This window comes from Maniola jurtina, chromosome 11, assembly GCF_905333055.1.
Source record: "Maniola jurtina chromosome 11, ilManJurt1.1, whole genome shotgun sequence".
Lineage (NCBI taxonomy): Eukaryota > Metazoa > Arthropoda > Insecta > Lepidoptera > Nymphalidae > Maniola > Maniola jurtina.
This window is the reverse complement of record NC_060039.1, coordinates 4,318,583-4,340,361: the sequence shown is the minus strand read 5'-3', so window position 1 is coordinate 4,340,361 and position 21,779 is coordinate 4,318,583. Positions and strand designations below refer to the sequence as shown.

Genomic DNA, 21,779 nt, shown 5'->3' with positions numbered 1-21,779 from the left:
TACTGAACTGATTTTGAAAATTCTTTTACTAGTAGAAAGCTACAGTATTTCTAAGTGACATAGGCTATATTTTATTTTTAAAGAAATAGAGATCCCTACGAAAAGTGTAATGAGCTACGCGTGCGAAGTACGCATACAATGTAAGTAAGTGCCTGATACACAGCGCACTGGGCGCGTGTCTCGGGCGCCTGTTATAACTCGTCCTTATATATTTTTTGCAGGTTATTAGACAGGGAAAAAGTTGAAATCATAAAACTGGCGATAACAGTGGAAGACATGGCGGCCATAGACGGGGGTCCGATACAGACCGCGGCAGCGACCTTGACCATCATAGTGGAAGACGAAAATGACAATAACCCAAAGTTCAGAAAGCCGTTCTACAAAACATCGATCACGGAGAACTCTAAGAATGGCATGCATATTGAAACTGTTATAGCTGATGATGCTGATAAGAATCGGACCATGGCGTATTTTCTTGAAGGTGAGATTTTGAAACAGTCAAAATAATTACAATATTGTTGAATAAGCGTTAGTGATACTAGCCTGAAAATTAGTTCCCAGTTCCCATGGATATAGGTTTAAAAAAAAATTGTGGGAACTCTTTGATTTTACAGGATAAAATGTACACTATGTAAGTCATATCCAAAATACAAGCTATACGAGCCAAAGTAAATAAATTCAGTATTATCTTTCAAGTACTAAATTTTTTAAATAAAGTTACTACTGTATTTGATTAACTTTTTCGACAGCTGAAAAAATATTTCAATCGAAATTAGTACAACTAAAAATACACCATTGCATCCAATCTCAACGTTTTTACTCAATGTTTCTGATACAAACCGCTAAGATGTGGAATGCCCTTCCGGCTTCCGTGTTTCTTGCCACATACAACACCATAACTTCAAGGTAAGAGTGAATAGGCATCTTCTAGGCAAGCCACCAACTCCAACGCACTGCAGATGCTCCAACTTAGATCTTGTCATTGCTTTTTATTAAGCATGATAGTTGTCAAGCCTATCTTGTAAGAAAAAAAATTATGTCATATCACAATGTTCTCCTGGAGCAGGACATTATGATATTAGCACTGTCTGAATATCATACGGGCTACCTGGCAGAGATCACTCTAGTGATAAGGTCGCCCTTTGTTTAATTAAGTGTATCATATATTCTGTCTTTGTATTTTTATAACAATAAAGTTGTTTAAATATACAAATAAATAAATCATATTTCCCCTTGTCTGTCTGTCTGTTGTCTGTTGTCATATTTCCCTTATTTTCTTAGGACCAGAGGAACTGCTAAATTTAGTGCACATGGAAAGTACAACCGGGGAATTGGTGGTGGCGAGCAAAATAGACCACGAGACACATTCATGGTTGAACCTCACCGTGAAAGCTGTGGATAGCGGCTTGCCCCCTCGATACGCTGTTGTGGAATTGTTTATACAGGTTAGTATTCTTCTTACGTTTAGTAGGAAGGAATCCTTTGTCAGCTGGAAAGCTAGCGTCGCTTAGTTTTTAGGGTTCCGTATCTCCAGAGGAAAAAGGAACCCTTATCACTTCACACTACACTATCACTTCGTTGCCTGTCTATCTGTCTGTTGTGTCTGTTAAGACCCATCAAGGGAATCAAAAACCTTCCTACTTCCCGTTGAGCTAGTATAATGAAAATTAGCAGATAGCTGCTACAACAAGTATATGTAATAGTACAAGTAAAGGCAAAAATCCGAAAACCGTAAAGTGGTTACATTTAAAAATATAGCACAAGTAAAGGGAAAATCCGAAAACCGTAAATTTGTGGTTAAATCTCAAAAAAGCATTATTTCTTATACGATAGTGCAATACCAATTACTTATTTTGTAGGTGTTAGACGAAAACGACAACAACCCTGTGTTCGAAATGTCGCCGTTTGAATACCGGGTGAAGGAAGACGTGGAGCTGGGTACTACCATAGCGAATATCATAGCGAGGGACGCTGATTCCGGGGAGTACGGGAAAGTCACTTATCTCCTCGACAGAGTTACTACCCAGGTAATTTTTAGGAAATAACAAAAACCCGTAAAAATTCAAAATTCAAAATGTTTTTATTCAATTAAACTTTCACAAGTGCTTTTGAATCGTCAAAAAAATCTACCAATTAATGTAAGGTATCATCGGAGACACGACAGAAGCTAAGCTATTACGCAATGTATGTAATGCTTTTTCTCGCTCACTCATATGCAATACCAATGAGATTCATTTCTTCGGCACGTTTACCTATTCTTTATTTGCACCACGTCGATTGCTAGGTGTAAAACGCAGTACCAAAAACTATTCCTGAAAGTTAAGTAAAAATGGGTTTTAGAAGCTTTTGTCCTTCTAATAATTTTCTGCTATTATAACCACACCTACAATAGTAATTACTGGCTGTGTTCTAAATTTTAACATAATTTTTAGGGCAAGTTCCTAATAAATGCAGACACGGGTGCTCTGAAAGTGTCTGACTGGTTGGACCGGGAAACGCAACCGTCATACAACCTCGTAGTGGAAGCGTGGGACAACTACCAGTTTGGCTACCTGAGTGGTGAGAGCAGGAATGCTTTCAAACAGATTATGTAAGTACTACAAACCTTCCCCCAAAATCTGGATAACTTTATCGAAATACAAAAATCTGTCTGTATAAATATGTCAAGACGGTCACAAGAGGCCGTTCGATAGTAAATCTAAACATATAAAAGGAAAAAGTGACTGATTGATCTATCAACGCACAGCTCAAACTACTAATAATAATGGACAGATCGGGGTGAAATTTGGCATGCAGATAGCTATTATGACGTAGACGTTTGCTTAGGAAAGGGTTTTTGAAAATTCAACCAATAAATTGGGGTTCGAAAATGGAGTCCACGCGGATGAAAAAATATCCGGCCACAAGTTTAAATTAACTTTTAAAAGTTCCTTAACGCAAACGAGCTGGTTCAATAGTTGAATGAAAGGGTGACGAAGTGAGTCTTCTGGTGTAGCCCTTTTACGTTGAGGTCGATGTTTTTCTTTATATTTGGGATTTCAAAAAAAAATATGATTTTTAGCGTGCAAATAGAAGATGTAAACGATAACCCACCCATACTAAACCTACCATCGGAGTGCACGACTATAACAGAGTTCCACAACCACCGGGAACCGATCGTATCTGTCTCAGCCACGGACGCTGACGACAATAACACCCCTAATGGACGCGTGCAGTTCCATCTAGTGGCGGGAAAGGGATATGGTGAGCTTAATATATTTTTTTTTATTCATTGCAATTATCACTTTCTCTCAAAATCTACATCAGTGGCGTTGAAGACACTCCACTCATCAGATTTAACACCATTGAGTTATTGTCGTAGACATATCATATTTAAAAGAAGTGGCTATCCACCATTGGGATTTCCATAATTTTTAGCATAAAAAACTTTCACAACACTAATGAAGTCCGCTTAGTTGTTTATTCACATACATTACTTGATATACTTCTGCAAAGCCTAGATATCTTATCAAATTTTTAATCTTTACCAGACCTATTCCGATTCGAGCAAGTAGGAGGCGATGCAAACACCGGTCGTCTTTTCGCAAAGCAATCCCTGAAAGACCGTTTTGGCAACTATACCTTGATAGTGGAAGCGCGAGACCTTGGTATACCGGCTAACGTGGTGAGAGGGGAATTGCAGCTTTGCGTCACAGATTACAACGACCACGCGCCTATATTCGTACACCCGCCTCAGAACGTCACTATTAAAGTACCTGAGGTAAGATTTTTTGTAAATATGGCTTAGAGAATTCTTCAAGCGTATTAAACATACAAGCATTTTTCAGCAAATGTGATACCGATTCTCAAATAATCCAACCCAATTTTAGAGGTACCAAATGCTTCTGAAATCAGGCCATGAGCTGTAAAATTAATAGATGTTGATCAGGTGGGCATTTTTTTGTGGACCATCCCTTGGCTGTAATCACACTTGTAGATAAGTGATGAATCACATAGCAATTTAAGATGGAGGGTGCTTCCCTTTGTTTAATATTTTTAATAAGTACCAAGTTTAATCTTTTTTAAGCAGCTCCAGGTTGAGGCACAAATGCTGATTTATTGGGTTTTCATCAGTTTCAAAAGAACTTCTGTTTAAACTGAACGTCTAGTGGAAATAGGTGGGCAGATGTATCAATTTCAGCAGCCTCAGTATATCTCAAATCGTCTCTGCTTAGCCTAATGCTGCTCAAATAGATAGGAATACTAGACCAATTTTATTCATTCATATCTATCAAAGTTATTTTTTGCTGTCAGAAAATTCTGAAGAATTTGTCAGAAATAATTGATTATAGTTTTCATTCCGATATCATTGCCATCATAGTTCGTTATGATTTCGCAACCGAAATGTTTCTTTTCACCAAAATGTTTATGCCGAGTTACTTCCGTAAAACTCATTTTTAGAACGCAACAATAGGCACTACGGTTTTGGAGGTCCGTGCAATAGATGCGGACATAGGACCCAACGGGGCAGTCCGGTATAGACTAAGACAGGACGCACAGGGCTCTTGGAGGTCGTTCTCTCTGCATGCTACGAGTGGGGCCTTGAGAACCGCTAGATCACTGGATCGGGATAAACAGACTACATATCAGGTAATAATCATCATTAACCCATCGCTGACTCACTACTGAGCACGGGTTTCCTTTCAGAATAATAAGGGTTTTGGACAGTCCGATATGCTGTCCAAGTGCGGAACAGACCTTACACGCCAATAAGAACTTATCGAAAACTCAAGTATCCTTTCCTCAATCCTCACGATCTTTTCCTTCATCTTAAAGCAAGTAAAAAATTCATTTCTTCAAACTTATCATGTAATAAATAGGTCTAATTAGGTATATAGGCCCTTACAAAATGACTTCTCACGTGCTATTTTAACTCTATGGTTTATTTGTCATGTCAAAAGTATGGTTAGCTTTTAAAATAAGGACTAAAATTGTACTTTGACATATAAAGTTAAAATGGCGCATGAGAACTCATTTTTTACGAATTATAAATGGATACAGTGCTCTCGTAATAACTGCAAAGAACCCAAATTCAAGAACACTCAATGTATACAATCTTTTACCTGTGATGGTGCAGTTATCTGGTATTGACTACTGAAAGAATGTCAGGCAATGTGTTTTTTTTTTTTTGTAATTGTTAGTTGGTCATTTCATTGGTATATCACCTTTATTTCTGTCCTCTAAACAGCTCAGAATAGAAGCATACGACCTCGGTCTCCCAACGCCGCTCAGTTCAGACCTCGACCTCACAGTGTACATACAGAACGTCGACAACTACCGTCCCCGGTTCCCATACAAACACATACACTTGAACATCACTGAGAACGTTAAGGACTATAGCACGTACCTGCCCAGTGTGATAGAGAGAGATGAGATAGATCGGGGGGATGAGCCGGTGCTGCCCGTGTGCTATTACATTGTGGAGGGGAATGATGATGGCATGTTTGATGTTGACAGGAATACGCATCGGTGAGTTTCTTGCATTTTCATAGGGTTCCGTACCTCAAAAGGAAAAACGGAACCTTATAGGATAACTTTACTTTTAAGTCTACGTAATTAATTATTATCACCACTATAATATCATCTTACAAATCAAACGATTGTAACCATCAAAAGTTGTACAGTAGAAACTACTTTGAATATATTATTTTGAGCCTCAATAGCTCAACGGTTATAGGAGTGGACTGAGATCTGAAAGGTTGGCGGTTCAAACCCCACCCGTTGCGCTATTGTCGTACCTACTCCTAGCACAAGCTTTACGCTTAGTTTGAGAGGTAAGGGGAATGTTAATCATGATTAAAATGGCTAATATTCTTTTATAAATAAAAATAAATAAAAGTTTCGATCAATGTGTTGTCTGTCTGTCCGTCTCTCCGTTTGTCCGTCTGTCGTACCTTTCAAAAAAACTTATAGGGTACTTCCCGTTGACCTAGAATGATGTTTGGCAGGTAGGTAGGTCTTATTGCACAAGTCTTTAGTTGTGCAATAATAAATCCGAAAACCGTGAATTTGTGGCTACATCTAACTGTACAGATCTAATAGGTGAACTTCATTACCACAGGTTAACATCAAAATCTCTGGATAGGGAAGAGAAAGCGCAATATTTGCTCACAATACTGGCGACGGAAGATTGTTTGACGAAACCAGTGTATGATGAAAACTTGCACGGTATCAGTACGCTGAAAGTTCATGTCTTAGTGAATGATGTTAATGATAACAGTCCGCAGTTCTTGAGCAAGATATTCACCGGTGGGGTCACAACAGAAGCTGATTTTGGTATAGAATTCATGCATGTAAAGGTTAGTAATCTGTTTTCCATTCCATCAGCCTGTATGCGTCCACTGCTGGACATAGGCCTTTCCAAGAGCGCGCCTCCAAACACGATCCTCCGCCTTCCTCATCCACGCGCTCCCCGCTACCCTCTTCAAGTCATCGGTCCAGCGGGTTGAAGGTCGTCCCACACTGCGCTTACCAGTACGCGGTCTCCACTCCAGAACACGTTTGCCCCATCAGCCGTTGACAGTTTAGATCTGCCCAGCTTGCTAATCCTCTAAGCTATGTGTCAGTAATCTATAGACTATAAATACATATTAATACTTATTATTAATAACGATTTCTATAAACGGGTAGGTATATGATTTTACCAACCCGGACTCGCTTAGGGCACGTGATCCGGGAAATATAATAACAAAATCATCATTCAAATGCTGAAAGCATTTTTTGCGGATATTTAAATATCCTTATCCAAGTCGAATATGATTATTGTTTAATATTGAGATATATTTTGCTGTGCAGATAGGTAGCGACGGCAGGGTTCTATACTTTTTGCAACTGATAACTACTACATATAAATGTATATTTACATACCCTATTATATATATACCTTATACCCTATCGGAATTTAAATATCGCCAAAAAATAGAGTTCTATCGTTCGGCATTTGTAGTGGCCTTAAATACTGCTTCTCAAAAGGATATTTTCCAGAAAACCTGCCTTTTTCTGAGTCAGTTAACCAGACAACAATTGAAAAAGCGGATATGCTAGTAACAATATTTTAATTAGTATTACATTTTTAGGCAATAGACCTAGACGAAGGTATGAACGCAAAAATAACCTACTACCTTATTGGAGACGTGAAGGAAACTCTGACGGAAGGTCTAGAAAATCTGGCTGTGTCGCCGTTTTTAGTGGGCGTTGATACTGGTGCTGTCTCACTCAACTTCGACCCGCAGAAAGGGATGAAAGGATATTTTGATTTCAAGGTAAATCTCGACAAAATTAATAATAATGTCTAAGGTCATACTAATAATAATTAATTGACAGCTTTTCTATAGATATAACTACTTCAGTGTTATTGCCATTTTTTTTGTTTAGTACATACTAAAACCCTAATAACTATCTTACTCTGTTTTTTCGATAGTAAATAATTAGATTGGTATTATAGTATAATAGAATTAGCTATTGGTTCCCTTTCGACATATTTTAATAAGACTGCCTTTACAAACTATACTACATTGTCTTTATCTCAAAAGTCTGGTATAAGTGAGTGCAAAAAAAGATTATATCTATCAAAGATTTTATGTCTGTGGCCAATATCAATTTAGTAACACTGCAATATTTCTAGGTTTTAGCTAACGACACGGACGGTCTAGAGGACGAAGCCCACGTGTTCATATATCTCCTTAGAGAGGACCAAAGAGTGCGTTTCGTTTTACGCGCGCATCCTTCCGAGATTCGCGATAAAATCAACACGTTCCGGGAACAACTCGCGCGTGTAACGAATTCTGTTGTAAACATCGACGATTTGAGAGTCCATGAAAACAAAGATGGTTCCGTGGATAATACTAAGACTGATCTGTATTTGCACCTCGTTAACGGAGAGGACCATTCGGTATTAGAAGTGGACCAAGTATTGAAACTGGTTGATAAGAATATTGAGCACCTTGATGAATTGTTTAAGGTAAGTACTTTTCTCAACCGTAGAGCCTCAATAGCTCAACGGTTGAGGAGCGGACTCAATTCCGAAAGGTCGGCGGTTCAAACCCCACCCGTTGCCCTATTGTGGTACTTAGTCCTAGCACAAGCTTTACGCTTAGTTGGAGGGGAAAGGGGAATATTAGACATGCGCAGCATGGGGGACTTTACTCAGACTTAAGATTGAGTTAAAACGAGACAGAGATATACATGTGTCTCATTTTAACTCTGTATTAAGCCTACACAAAGTTAAGTGCACTCTATAAATTTCACCCAAAGTGTCCCTGCTCTATATAGGTATAGGTATCATGAGAACTTATGTTCTTACCAAAATATATTATTAAGTACGTTTATAAGTGTACTGTTTACCACTCGATAGGCAAGTGGGTAAATTTTAATTTATCACTATGATTTGCTTATTATCTGTACCTATTTATTTATCTGTACAAAAAACGTTATCATTTGACGTCATGTTCGCTAAAGCATAGTTGGATGACAGGCGGTTAAAGTTGCGCTACGGTTACTTTGACCATCATTAAAAAAGTTACTGACGGTCAAAATTAATTGAAAAATAATTGAAATGGGTAGAACAAGTCTGGGTTTGTTAACTTTTTGAACCAAAAATTCACATTTAATTTTAATCATGTTATCATCATTTTAATCAAGACATATTACGTTCAAATTGCCCTACAGGGCGTATGAAATCTGTTCTCGTTCATGGAACAGAAATATTTAGAGATTAAGTAAAATAATAGAACACTTAGGCGTGACATGCATTCCGTTGGTTTTTACCTAGCTTTCTTTCATAATTTGTGAATTTCCTAAATGCTCACGATGGCGTTTTTACTTAACTATTAATATAATTATAAATAAAATAATAAGAACTGTCAGTCGGGTCATACTTCCCTTCTTTGAAGGCAAATTACTAAGAGGTGGGGCGTGTGTTTGAGTTGGTAGCCTTCACTTTAGATGCTCAAGTAATAACATAATTTCTTCTTTTTATGGATCCATTTTCATTTTTACTGGCGGTCTAGTTTAACAGTAATCGTAATTTTAACCGCCTGTTATGCACTTGGACTTTAATGAGAAATACTGTTATGAATAGGTATGTTATATTACTGTTTATAAGTTGATATGTTTTACAATTTATATCTACTCGTATCGCCTATTAAATACGTCATTTCTATTTATCTCTTGCTTTTCTTACTTTTATTACAAATGGAAATTTGCCGCTGTTGTAAAACTGGCCGAATAAAAGAATTAGTTTTTTTAAAAGACTTTTCGTACTCTCTGGTATGCCCTTTTTGGCACTGGCCATAAGACACTGATGCTGATCAGTTGTACCTACTTAACAGTCAACACATTCTGTAAACTAAAACCAAAATGGTCTTAAAATATATCTAAGTATCCTTTTCTTCTACAGGTAACATTGTAAAATAAATAATCTCTTTTGCACTGCTGCACTGTTAAGAACAAGAGAGATCAAAATACCTGTCTTGTATTAAGAAAGGCCCTACTCCAATAAGATCAACATATAAAAAAAAAGAAGTTGAACTAATTGGAATATACTCTTGGTATATTTAACGCAATGCTATTTATATATTCAAGTCTCATTTTAATAACAATGTGAACGTGTGCAAGTAACTAGAATCAAGTAGATATCACTCCTCTATTCCATACATTAATTATGCATGCGTAGGTATCTGTACAATAGGTATTGATTCCATAAGTACTTATAGGTAAATACGTACCTAAGTATGTTATTCCCCTTTTCATTATAATTGCAAACTGAGCTAGTCTGATCAAAATGGCGTTCTTGACCCAAAACAGCTTTTGCGCAATGGATTCCATTCGTTATTCAAATCAAAAAATAACCCGTATTTTTTACTTTTCATCGTACACGCGAACTAAGCGTAAAACTTGTGCTAGAAGATGTTTCTAATGAACATAGACGTAGAATTTGTCTTATTATCTTACTAGCTGATGCCCGGGCCCTTGTTCGCGTAGATATAGTTTTTTTTTAAATCCCGTAGGAACTCTTTAATTTTGCGTGATAAAAAGTAGCCAATGTGTTAATCCAGGGTACCTATAGTCTATCTCCATTCTTAATTTCATCCAAATCCATCCAGTAGTTTTTGCGTGAAGGAGTAACAAAATACACACAAACTTTCGCCTTTATAATATTACTAGAGGATGCCCTGGATTTAGGTTTTTAAAGATCCCGTGGGACTTCTTTGATTTTCCGGGATTAAAAGTAGCCTATGACCGTCCCCGGGATATAAGCTAACCCTGCACCAAATTTCGTCAGAATCGGTTAAACTGCTGGGTCGTGAAAAGTTAGCAGATAGACAGACAGACACACTTTCGCATTTATGATTTTAAGTATGGATTGTGAAATGTGACTGATATAGCACTCAATAGGTACTAATATTGCAGGAATTCAACGTCCTGGACACCCAGCCTGCGGAGTACCAGCCGCTGACTGCGGACTCTCTTTCGTCAAATCAGACGGTGTACTGGCTGGTGTGGACCTCGCTGTTCTTGGCCGTGCTGCTGGTGCTCGCCGTCATGACGTGTCTGTCGCAGCGAGCGGACTTTGTCAGGAAACTGAAGGCCGCCACTGCCGCTGCTTACTGTAAGTGTACCATCCCACCCACATTTCGACGGCGTAGATAGTTTCCTTGAGAAGTTTTTTGACAACGCCATAAAATGAGGTACACCCAATCCGCCGAATACCACGCATCGTCGAATCAGACGGTGTACTGGCTGGAATGGACCTCGCTCGTCGCTCGACGTATCATGAATCAGACGGTTTACTGACTGGTGTGGACCTCAGTTCCTGGCGGTTCTGCTGGTGCGAGCCGTCTTGCCGTCTGAAACTGAAGACCGCCACTGCCGCTGCTTACTGTAAGTACAGGTAGCACTCCACCCACGAATTTCGACGGTGCAGTTTCCTTGAGGTTTTTTTTACAACGCTAGAAAATGAGTTACACTTAACCCGCGGAATAACTACCACGTATCATGAATCAGACGGTGTACTAGCTGGTATGGACCTCGCTGTTCCTGGCCGTGCTACTGGTGCTCACCATCATGTCTGTCGTAGCGAACGGACTGTCGTTGCTTACTGTATGTCACTCGCCCGTAATTAAAGCTCTAGTTTTTATTTATTTTTTCAGATACAAGCTAGCCCTTGACTGCAAGGGCTAGCTTGGAAGCGGGCTAACTTATGGCATGGTATGGCAGTTTTGTTAAACCCATAGCCCACGGTTTCTACACGTCATCGTACCGGAACGCTGAATCGCTTGGCGGCACAGCTTTGCCGGTAGGGTGGTAACTAGCCGAAGCCTCCCACCAGACAAAATTTACTAAAATAGCGGACTTTGTATGCGCCAAATGACGTCACTATAACGTTAACTATAGAAACAAGATGGCGGTGGTTGCCTAGTGTTATTTTTGTTACCTTGCTTCACGGCTTTGAGTTCTAGCCCTTTTGAACCTTTGCCTAGCCTTATTAACACCCAACCTGTGGAGATTAAAGTCCTGACCACGGACAGGCAGTAGTTCCGCAGCAAAATTACCGCTCATTAGTCCAGTCCTTGAAAGTACGTCATCAAGACGTATTCTACTATCTATTGCTTAGTTTGACCTTACATTTACCACTGGATGGCTGAACCTGAAGTATTGAGTCGAACTTACACTCAACTACAACACTTTTTACGGTCTGCGGCTTCCGGGATTCTTTTGTTGCTGGTGCCTGATGAAGTACCCTATAGGTTTTCTTGACAAACACGACGGACGGACGGACGAACGGACAGACAGACAACAAAGTGATCCTATAAAGGTTCCGTATTTCCTTTTGAGGTACGGAACCCTAAAAATGCATAATATGAGGACATTATTATGCAGCTTTCAGTGACAATTTATGGCTCCATTGTATTGCTTTCCCAACAAACAAATATCACCTTTTTGTTTGAAGATTTACTGGTGCCTTCTCGTGAGAAAACGCTTGCTCTACTTTAAATGTATTGATACTCTTGTGTAGGTTGTTCTCATAGGAGGAAAATTAACATAGGCGCCATAGGTATAACATAATATATTGTCAAACCTCGCAGGATCTTGTGCCATATGAGAATGCTTATGAAATACTTAGGAACCTAAAATAATTATACCTATTTATTTTTATAATTACTTATATTTATATATTATTATATTTATAGGTATTAATAATAATTATACTTATTTTTTCCAGCTTCCCCAACACCAGGCGAGTCGGACATGACGATACGCAGCTCGGGCGGTCGAGTGCCCAACACCAACAAACACACCACCAAGGGCTCCAACCCCATATGGCTCCACGCTTACGAAAACGACTGGTACAAGTCAGAGGAGCAACTGAGTCACTCCGACAGAGACTCCCTCGACGAAAACGCAGTTGACCAAGACATGTCCAACGAAAAGCCCTACTTCATAACCGCAGCTGCCTTTCCCCCCACACAGCCTGAGGGCGAAGCCGAACCGGACCCAACAAGCTACGATTTCTACCAGCAACTCGAACAGATGAAAAACGCCAAAAACATGGAAACGACTGAGCTGTAACTTGTAGGATAAAATATGTGCCTTTTTAAATTATGTACCTATATTTATATAGTTTGTATAATAAATATTTAACTACAGAACAATAGGCAGTGGTGGCAGTCCGCCTTGGGACTCAGGATTTCACTAAAGGACTTCTTGTTTGGAGGCCTCTTGTCCCAAAGTGTAAGAAGTCCTAGTTCCAAATGTGTTCAGTACATAAATTAAAGCCTTTTTAGACCTCTGCCTCCATAAATTCAACCACAACAGATACGATTGTCACGTGATAAATCTTCACAAAACTCGTGCTAACCCCCTTTCGTGATAATAACTTTGGAATCGGATGGTCGAGCGCGATAGTTGTGATTATCACATTGCTAGTCTTAATGGTAGTAGATTATTTGCTGAAGAATTTATATCTATCACAACTTCAGTGTATAACGAGAGATGCTTGCGTTAGAACCACCTATAGCTATCAAATAGGTAAACGTGGTAGGTCTGTATAGGTGTGAAAAGGCTTGTAGACCTGCGTTAGATTCTTTCATTACGGATAATTATTTATTATTTATTGGCTCTGCATCAAATAAAGGCCAATATTAGTCTTGTATGTTTACTACGTTTTGCAATTCACTGCCAAACCCACGCTTTTTTTTGTAATATCAATTCCTTTATTTCATTCTAGACTCAGCATCAGACAACGACAAATAATTAGGATACATTTATTTATGTATGTAACAAAGTACAATTGTGTGAAAGCTATCTTATATACCTATCGTCTAATCTATTTTACGAGATAATTGTCAATATAAGTAACAAAACGTTTGTATCAATCAATGTTATGTTCTGATGCTACAAAGTGAATACATAGTTATGTACCTACCTAATTATTGTCAACTGCCATTTCGAATGAAATTATTTATGTATTTTTAGTTTCTATATTCTATCCATGGGAAGATGGCGCTCTCTTTGATACAAATGATATCTACGCCAAAATTTCAGTAGATGTTAACCATTTTGAGTCACCAGTACAAATACTCATCACTGAACCAACCAATCACAGACATGTTTTCAAAAAAACATTTGAATTTCGAATCGAATTTGAACAATTCGAAAATATTTTAAAAACCATTCGAAATTCAATTAGAAACCAGTTTTGTTTGGGATTGGTTTATGACTCCAAGTGGTTAGCGCCCACTGAGATTTTTGTCTCCATCATTTGTATGGGTTTACGTAACAGAGAGAGCGCTATAGCTAACTTCTTTCCGTGGATAGGGCATAGATAGGTGCCCCGCATATTCTGTACCTACTATTTTATAGCGAACGTAATGAATATTGTAAAATACCGGATAAAAAGAAAATATTAAATAATTAAGTATAAAAATAAAGTGTATTATTTTCTTCCTATTTCTAAACTGGCAGGTGATCTCGTGCTGCCCTTGCTCCAGAGAGCATTGTGAAAACGATAGCAATAGGTTGTGAACCGTCATTATAGAAATTGTTCACAGCAGAATCTGCCACAATGCCTATTCACTCTAGACTTGAAAGTAACCTGACATCAAAACTGTCGAGGATTCTCATAGTTTCCAAGTGTTTATTTTTACCGATTTCCGCTTGTACACAATATTACCACTATCCATGGTCAGTCCACGGTAAAGTTATATTAATCACGTAATCCCATACAAATGATATAGACAAAGATCTCAGCGGAAGTTAACCTTTCAATTAGAAAACAGTTAAGTTTGAGATTGGTTAGGGACTCAAAATGGTTAACACCCACTGAAATTTTGTCTCTGTCATTTGTATGAGATTACGTAACAGAGAGAGCAACGGACTTCTTTCCGCAGACGGAATATAACCAACCGAGACTCGAACCCGGGTCCTCTTATCAACATGCAACTAACCACCACTGGGTCGGTGAGGTCACCTGAATCTCATCATCGCTCACTACAGAGCACGGAGAACATTAATAGAGAACTCTCAAGCATGCAGGTTTTCTCACGATGTTATCATTCACCGTTAATGCAAGTGATATTTTTTTAAACGCACGTAACTTTAAGAGTTAGAAGTACGTGCCCGGGACCAAGTTCGAACCCCTGACTTCCCGTATAGGAAACAGTCATCTGTAGTGTCAACAACATAATTTTAAGGGATCCGTACCTCAAAAGGAAAAACAGAACTTATAGGATCACTTTGTTGTCTGTCCGTCCGTCCGTCGTTATCTGTCAAGAAAACCTATAGCCCTTCCTGTTGACCTAGAATCACGAAATTTGGTAGGAAGTTGGATCTTATAGCACAAGTAAAGGAATAAATCCGAAAACAGAATTTGTGGTTACATTACAAAAAAATATTAAAATGTGCTCACGAAAAAATTAATTTACTAAATCACATATAGATGGCGCTGTTGTAATAAACTTGCTGTTGCACATAAAAATATCTTGATCGACGGTACGGAACCCTTCGTATGCGAGTCCGACTCGCACTTGACCAGTTTTTGTTAATCCATACTACGCTTTACGGATTTATGATATTCATAAATGCGACGTCTGTCTGTCTGCTAGCATTTCACAGCCCATCTGTTTAACCGATTTTGACGAAAGGTAGAGCTTGATTCTCGGGGATGGACTTAGGATATACAGGGTTACTGGTAATATGTCGGCAATCTGTTAAGGGGGTGTAGGCGAAGTAATTTGCAACCAAATGACCTCTAATGACCCCTAGGCAAATGTCAACCATTTTCGAGTAATTTGACTTTTTGTGTTTTTTAGAAGAATTTGGGGTATGCAACTTTGAAAATTTATAAAAAAAAAACCAATGCATGAATTTTTTTATTTTTATTATTATTTGCTTGTTAACACTTTAATACATAATAATCAACCATAAAATGATACTTATCTTTAATAGTTTTTAAATCACAGCTACAAATCTGTACAAGTTTCATAATTTACACCAGGTGGTCTGACAAAAATGGTCGATTTATGTAAAAAATTACTGAAGAACTTTATCGGCAGAACACATGAAAAACATGTACAACTTCTCAGCTATCCAACGAGATACAATATGGTACCAGAAATTAGGAATTGGCCGAAAAAAATGCAATTATTGTGAAAAAAATGAAATCGTCTTAAGAATACGAAATAATATCTCAACGTCGAATTTTATGGTAATATTCTTATTTCTTATTTAGGATGAGTAATGAGTTATAATTAATCTTACAATTCATTTTCGAAGTATAAAACTCTAAAAATAACACTCTAAAAATAATGAGAGTTCCAAGAATGACATTTTTAATCCTTTGTGTGAACACGTGCACCAATCAGCGCTCTCGGATAAGAAGAGCTTAAAAACATTATCTAGTGACTGGATAGAAAAAACAAAGGCATAAATAGCCAGATTTGCCTAACATTTTTGAGAGAATAGGATAATAATTAAAGCACTGGCAAGTACAATAACATTAGGTGAAGGGTGGGATCCTTAACTTATTTAATTGTATTGTATTTATAAATTCTTAGACTTAAAAGATAAGACATTTAAAATGTTTCATAATTTGCGCAAAACTGCAAAAATTTACAGTTTGCTTGTGCCACTCGTACTGTACAGATCATCTCTACCTAAGTTGGAACCTACATCATTGTGAATTTGGAAGTGAATTGACCTGGCTTTTTCTTATGGACTGTTTCTGGCATACTCTGTGATTTGGCTTGTGATTGGACTCTGATTTATTGCTCTCCCGACAATTTGGTGCGTCAAAAGGACTAATGGCTGCAGAAAGAACCCAGTACTTCGATGAGGAATACGCCAATATCCTTTTTTGTTATGGATATTGTGACGGCAATGCTTTGGCCGCTCGCCGTGAATATCTTCGCCGATTTCCTGGCCGCCGAGTAGCACACAGGTCTGTCTTCAGTGATGTTTATCGAAGAATTAGAGAGACGGGACGGGTGCAGAGGAGACAATCCGATTCTGGAAGACCACGTGTGTACGCTCCAAGTGACGAAGTGCTCGTATGAGACTTTTTTGAGAGAACATTTATTTCCATTAGTAGAAAACGTACCTCTGGAAATAAGAAGAGGAATGAGATTCCAGCACGATGGATGTCCAGCACACTGGAGAATAACAGTTCGGCAATGGTTAGAGATGTCCAGACCTGACACCTATGGACTATTATGTCTGGGGACATATGAAGAGCCTAGTGTACGATGTCTCACCAGTGCCATCTGTCGAAGAATTGAAAATTAGAATAATAAATGCAGCTAATTCAATAAGAACCAATTTGACTAGTAATGTAGTAAAATCTCAATTAAGAAAAAGAATGCGCCTGTGCATAAGAAATAGAGGGTCACATTTTGAAAATGAACTTTAGAATTTAGTTTTAATGGCTTAGTGTAACTTATCTACGTAATTATTTTAAACTTCCTAAACGATTATTGTAATTTTGGATTGCAGACGATTTCATTTTTTTCACAATAATTGCATTTTTTTCGGCCAATTCCTAATTTCTGGTACCATATTGTATCTCGTTGGATAGCTGAGAAGTTGTACATGTTTTTCATGTGTTCTGCCGATAAAGTTCTTCAGTAATTTTTTACATAAATCGACCATTTTTGTCAGACCACCTGGTGTAAATTATGAAACTTGTACAGATTTGTAGCTGTGATTTAAAAACTATTAAAGATAAGTATCATTTTATGGTTGATTATTATGTATTAAAGTGTTAACAAGCAAATAATAATAAAAATAAAAAAATTCATGCATTGGTTTTTTTTTTATAAATTTTCAAAGTTGCATACCTCAAATTCTTCTAAAAAACACAAAAAGTCAAATTACTCGAAAATGGTTGACATTTGCCTAGGGGTCATAAGGGGTCATTTGGTTGCAAATTACTTCGCCTACACCCCCTTAACGGATTGCCGACATATTACCAGTAACCCTGTATTATTTTATCCCGGAAATTCAGAATTCCCTCAAGTTAATCCACACAGACATAACTTAGTCAGTTTAATTAATACAATGTTGGGTGCTTGAGCTAATAAAAATTAAAGTTCAGATTTGTTGATACTTAGATCTTATTTCTAAAAACATTGCAGTCAAATAAGTTATATAACTAATCATAGAAAATTCAAGTCCGTGTGACCTGAATAAAGGGGAATGACCTACTTACACGTCCTTTTTTCAATCAACAAGAGATAAAATTAGTTTTCGTGAAATGATGCCATTTCAAAATAATAAATATGTGTTCATTGAAGTATTGGAAGTTACCTCAACAAATACCATGATCATCTGGTGTAATTCAAAATAGCTATTTTGAGTTCAAACTTTTTTTCAAAGTTGAATGAATCTAGGAAGTAGCCTAAATAAAGCTCACGATGTTATTTACATACACAATAATTTATTGTTTCTTACAATTTAGTGAAGCTAAAATACATCTTGTCGATTGATTACAGATTGAAAAAAGCTTTAGGTTACTATCTGTCCCTGTGTTAACCAAGTGAACAAAAGCTTCCTCAATAGCTGTAAAGTAACACATCATACTTTGCCACTCAAGCCGTGTCAGCTTGCCATACTGATAATAATAAAACCAAGGAATAAGGACAGGTTGTGGATAGGATTTATTTCGCGGAAATCACAACGCAGGTATCCTTACAACCACAATATATATTAGATAAAATTATAATAAAGATTGCCGTATTGAAAAACTCTAGATTTAACTTATCGTCTTATGAGATACACTGTAATTTATACTGATTCTTTAACTATTGGAGCGTTTCCGAACATTTTAAATATTGTGGATGAAAGAAAACTGACCACTGTAATCACTGTCAGTCTGTTCTTCAGCAGCACGCTACATATTTACTAACTTAATAAAAAAAGTTTGTTTACAAAAAATAACACTCACTCCTCCGTCAACAAGCTCTTTGTTATCCCATTTACTTACATTAACCAGAATGTTCGTAACACGTGAGCTATACATACACAATTCATTGACAAAATTCTTATTGAACAGGACAAGTGTCAAGCATTTAACGCTCCATTATCTAAACATATGGCTATTGTACAGTTCCACAATGCAATTTAGATCTAGTTAAAGTACAAATTCTTTAGGAATTACATGAATTCAAATAATGTATAATTTAACTATGTTTAACTAAATCAGTGTATGCGATAAGACATCTACCGACACATCAATGTTAAACGGAAATCAATCTCTTCTTATAGAAAATGTTACTTACACATTAGATGAACAGAAACTATTTGCACATTGTGAATTAATTTTTTACTTAGCTGTAGTAATTGGCATTGAAAAGTACAAGACAATCATATTATGGTCAGATTCTAAAAGACTTATACTTGGTTTAAACACAAATGCCAGTAATTTAGTTTAATGGTAAGGAATTGAGACCAAATGGTAGTGGGGAACGGAAACAAGAGAGGAAGGGTATAGCCCGGGCTGTGGCGATGTGTGTGTATATGTTTTGCTGATGTCACTTTTGACTCATCACATGGCATACTTCCTCGTCCACTCTCGGGCTAATTCATTGTACTTTTCTCTGTCGGTTTTGTAGATCCTAGCAATTTCTGGCACCAAAGGGTCATCTGGGTTTGGATCACATAGAAGTGAGCAGATTGAGAGCAACACTGAAACAAAACCATATATTAAGCCACTGTCGACACAGATTATCTAATATATATCATATGCATGATTGAAAAAATACCTTTGGATATGGTAAGTGCTGGAGACCACTGTGCACGCAAAATATCAAGACAAATAGAACCATTACTGTTTATATTGGGATGATAGATACGTGTTGTGAATGCAACTTTTGGTGGTTTGAATGGATAGTCTGTAGGGAAATGTATGGTCAGGAAAAAGACACCACCCTGGTAAGGACTGTCGACCTGAAAACAATTACACATTATATAAGTTATGCTTCAAGTCTATTTCTGTATAAGACAATGTAATCAACTTGCTTCATTGATTCTATGGCTTCATTGAAACACAAGATCTATCAGTACAGGTCTGATATTTCATTATGTGCAAATATAGTCATTATATTCTCATTTTTAAACTTTTACTCAAATGAAATTTGTAGTGATTTTTTAACAATAATAATTGTACTTACTGGACCCATAATTGTGGCTTGCCAGTGAAAAACTGAAAGTAAAAAAATACATTAGCATAAGGAGTAGGTAGGTATAAGAAAATTATGTCTACATTTTATAATTCCCAATCTAAGCCATCCTAGTCATTTTATCAAAACAGCTGATTTTGACTTTTAGTACAAATAACAGGACATCAATATCAATTATCACATCAAGAATAATTTGAATACAAAGCAAAAACAGGCAATGAATCATCCAGTAATACTGCTTATTAAGATATACAAGATTATTATTACTATTCTGACTTAGTTAGGTTATAATGAAAGTATTGTCAAGGAATTATTTTTGAACCATTTAGAACACAATGCATCAAAATTATAATGACATATTTTATACTTCTCTATGATGAGTCACGAATATAGCGCAGTTACTTATTTAGGGATCAATATGCTAGTACTTACGATCTTCTCCGTGTGGTCCTGCTGAACATTGTGCTGGGGGATCTCTACCCAGGTCTTGTAATTCCTGAAATAGTAGACAATATTTTTAAAGTCTGCGATTCAGGAAACAATACGAAGGCAAGCGAGATGTGTCAAACACATCATCACCTACAAAACAAAGGGATGAACAAAGCAGTGCCAACAGACCGTTATAAAGTCACTACTATCGTTTTTCACAACACGACACCATTTTCCTCAAGTTTATGTGTTTCCCCGACACAATTATATGACAAGAAATCCTTAAAATTGGCACATATTTCCGACATTTTATGTACGCCGTGTGCATAAAATTGTCGACTTTGAAAGCTAAGTAATACACCGTTACAGGGCCAAATGTTTGATTCCACTATATATGCAGAAAAAAACGGGAAATATATCATCACGCACACAGAATTATCCAGAAGAAATTTCGATAATAGGTATTCACAATGACGAAACATTCACTACGAAGTCTGTTACCGTTTTGCAGCACACCACTTTTAACTTATCAATCTTTAAAATAAACTATTTAAGTTTCGAATACGTACCCTATTAATTCGTTTTAACGCCATTTGATTATTTTATGATTGAATAAACTGACTTTCAACTAGACAACGAAACTGTGAGCCAAGGACCTTTGATTAGAGATTGCAAGATGGCTCCCGTCTAAACGCAAAAGTACCACATTAAGTCGTTTTATGCAATAATAATGAAAAAATAACAATTACGGCAAAACTTTAAAGTCTTATGTATAAAATAATATTAACTAATATTAAGAAATAATAAGAATTAGAACAGAGCGCAGGTTCTAACAAAATTAACACACTCGCGACGAATGGAGAACAGCAAACAGGAAAATCGACCATTTACAAAGAACGTTCATGATATCTTAACTTTTTAAATAAATGTTCCCCGATATTGAATTCCAGTTTTTCGTTGGGGTTCTTGATGAAATGAGTGATTGAATGAGCGAAAAATATTAAAAAATTGGATTTTTTAAGTTATTTGTCTTATTGCATTTAATTTTATATATTTTATAGTCAATCCAATGAAAATTTTAATCAATATAAATGCTGCTTATGGCAACATTTAATATTGACTACGGATGTGACGTTATACGCATTGGAATTCTCGGCGCTATTTTTGGATAGCAAAATAGGTAAAAGGTTATTTTCAAGCACATTTTTGCAATTTGAAACTTTCCCAGGTGGTAATGACGGAATTCTTTTACAAATCTCTTACCTAAAAAAGATAAAATATTTTATACCTAACATCTCATTACTATTGCTAAATAGTACAGGCAGAAAGGTTCATTATATTTTAACATTCATCAATATTTTAGTGTACAACCGTAAAACCCTTAAAAAACCTGACAAGTAAATTAAAGAAAACAGTTAAAGAAATATTACATTATTACCAAATATTTGACAATGCGCTGGGTAATCAAGTGAGAGGTTCATTTTATAGTTAAGTTAATAATTAAATTGCGATTTTGTTGTACTCAAGTGTAATAGTGTTGTCCCATTTCTGTATCAAAGTTTGCCTGTAGATCTTTCTAATTTTGAATCAATAAAATTAGTACAGGTTGTTATAGTTACTGTAGAATAGTTAGTAAAA

At 36.9% G+C, this 21,779-nt stretch overlaps 2 protein-coding genes across 4 annotated transcripts in view; one reads left to right on the top strand and one right to left on the bottom strand.

The window, feature by feature from the left end:
* LOC123869672 (cadherin-23) overlaps positions 1-13,937 on the top strand; it is a 46,292-nt gene extending 32,355 nt beyond the window's left edge. For all 3 annotated transcript variants that reach the window (XM_045912658.1, XM_045912657.1, XM_045912659.1), the window contains exons 17-29: positions 222-481; positions 1,282-1,445; positions 1,860-2,027; positions 2,433-2,590; positions 3,062-3,243; positions 3,531-3,760; positions 4,441-4,629; positions 5,228-5,508; positions 6,101-6,338; positions 7,116-7,301; positions 7,664-7,999; positions 10,450-10,648; positions 12,263-13,937. In XM_045912658.1, the coding sequence (XP_045768614.1) occupies positions 222-481; positions 1,282-1,445; positions 1,860-2,027; positions 2,433-2,590; positions 3,062-3,243; positions 3,531-3,760; positions 4,441-4,629; positions 5,228-5,508; positions 6,101-6,338; positions 7,116-7,301; positions 7,664-7,999; positions 10,450-10,648; positions 12,263-12,609 (2,938 nt within the window). In that variant the 3' untranslated portion in view covers positions 12,610-13,937. The remainder of the gene's footprint in view (positions 1-221; positions 482-1,281; positions 1,446-1,859; positions 2,028-2,432; positions 2,591-3,061; positions 3,244-3,530; positions 3,761-4,440; positions 4,630-5,227; positions 5,509-6,100; positions 6,339-7,115; positions 7,302-7,663; positions 8,000-10,449; positions 10,649-12,262) is intronic.
* A 4,014-nt stretch (positions 13,938-17,951) lies between these two features.
* Positions 17,952-21,051, bottom strand: LOC123869683 (ubiquitin-conjugating enzyme E2-17 kDa). Its single transcript, XM_045912672.1, has 5 exons — positions 20,711-21,051; positions 20,145-20,208; positions 19,704-19,735; positions 19,296-19,479; positions 17,952-19,218 (listed from the first exon to the last, which is right to left on the bottom strand). The coding sequence occupies exons 1-5, from the start codon at positions 20,732-20,734 to the stop codon at positions 19,079-19,081; spliced, it is 444 nt and encodes a 147-aa protein (XP_045768628.1). The 5' UTR covers positions 20,735-21,051; the 3' UTR covers positions 17,952-19,078.
* Between the last annotated feature and the right edge of the window lie 728 nt (positions 21,052-21,779).

Bases quoted from the DNA above. Each gene is read 5' to 3' on its own strand.
- LOC123869683 (XM_045912672.1), bottom strand. From the start codon at position 20,734: ATGGCGTTAAAACGAATTAATAGG. The intron at 20,209-20,710 runs GTACGTATTCGA...CTACTATTTCAG, and splicing joins CGTTAAAACGAATTAATAGG to GAATTACAAGACCTGGGTAG. The intron at 19,736-20,144 runs GTAAGTACTAGC...TTTTACTTTCAG, and splicing joins AGGACCACACGGAGAAGATC to TTTTTCACTGGCAAGCCACA.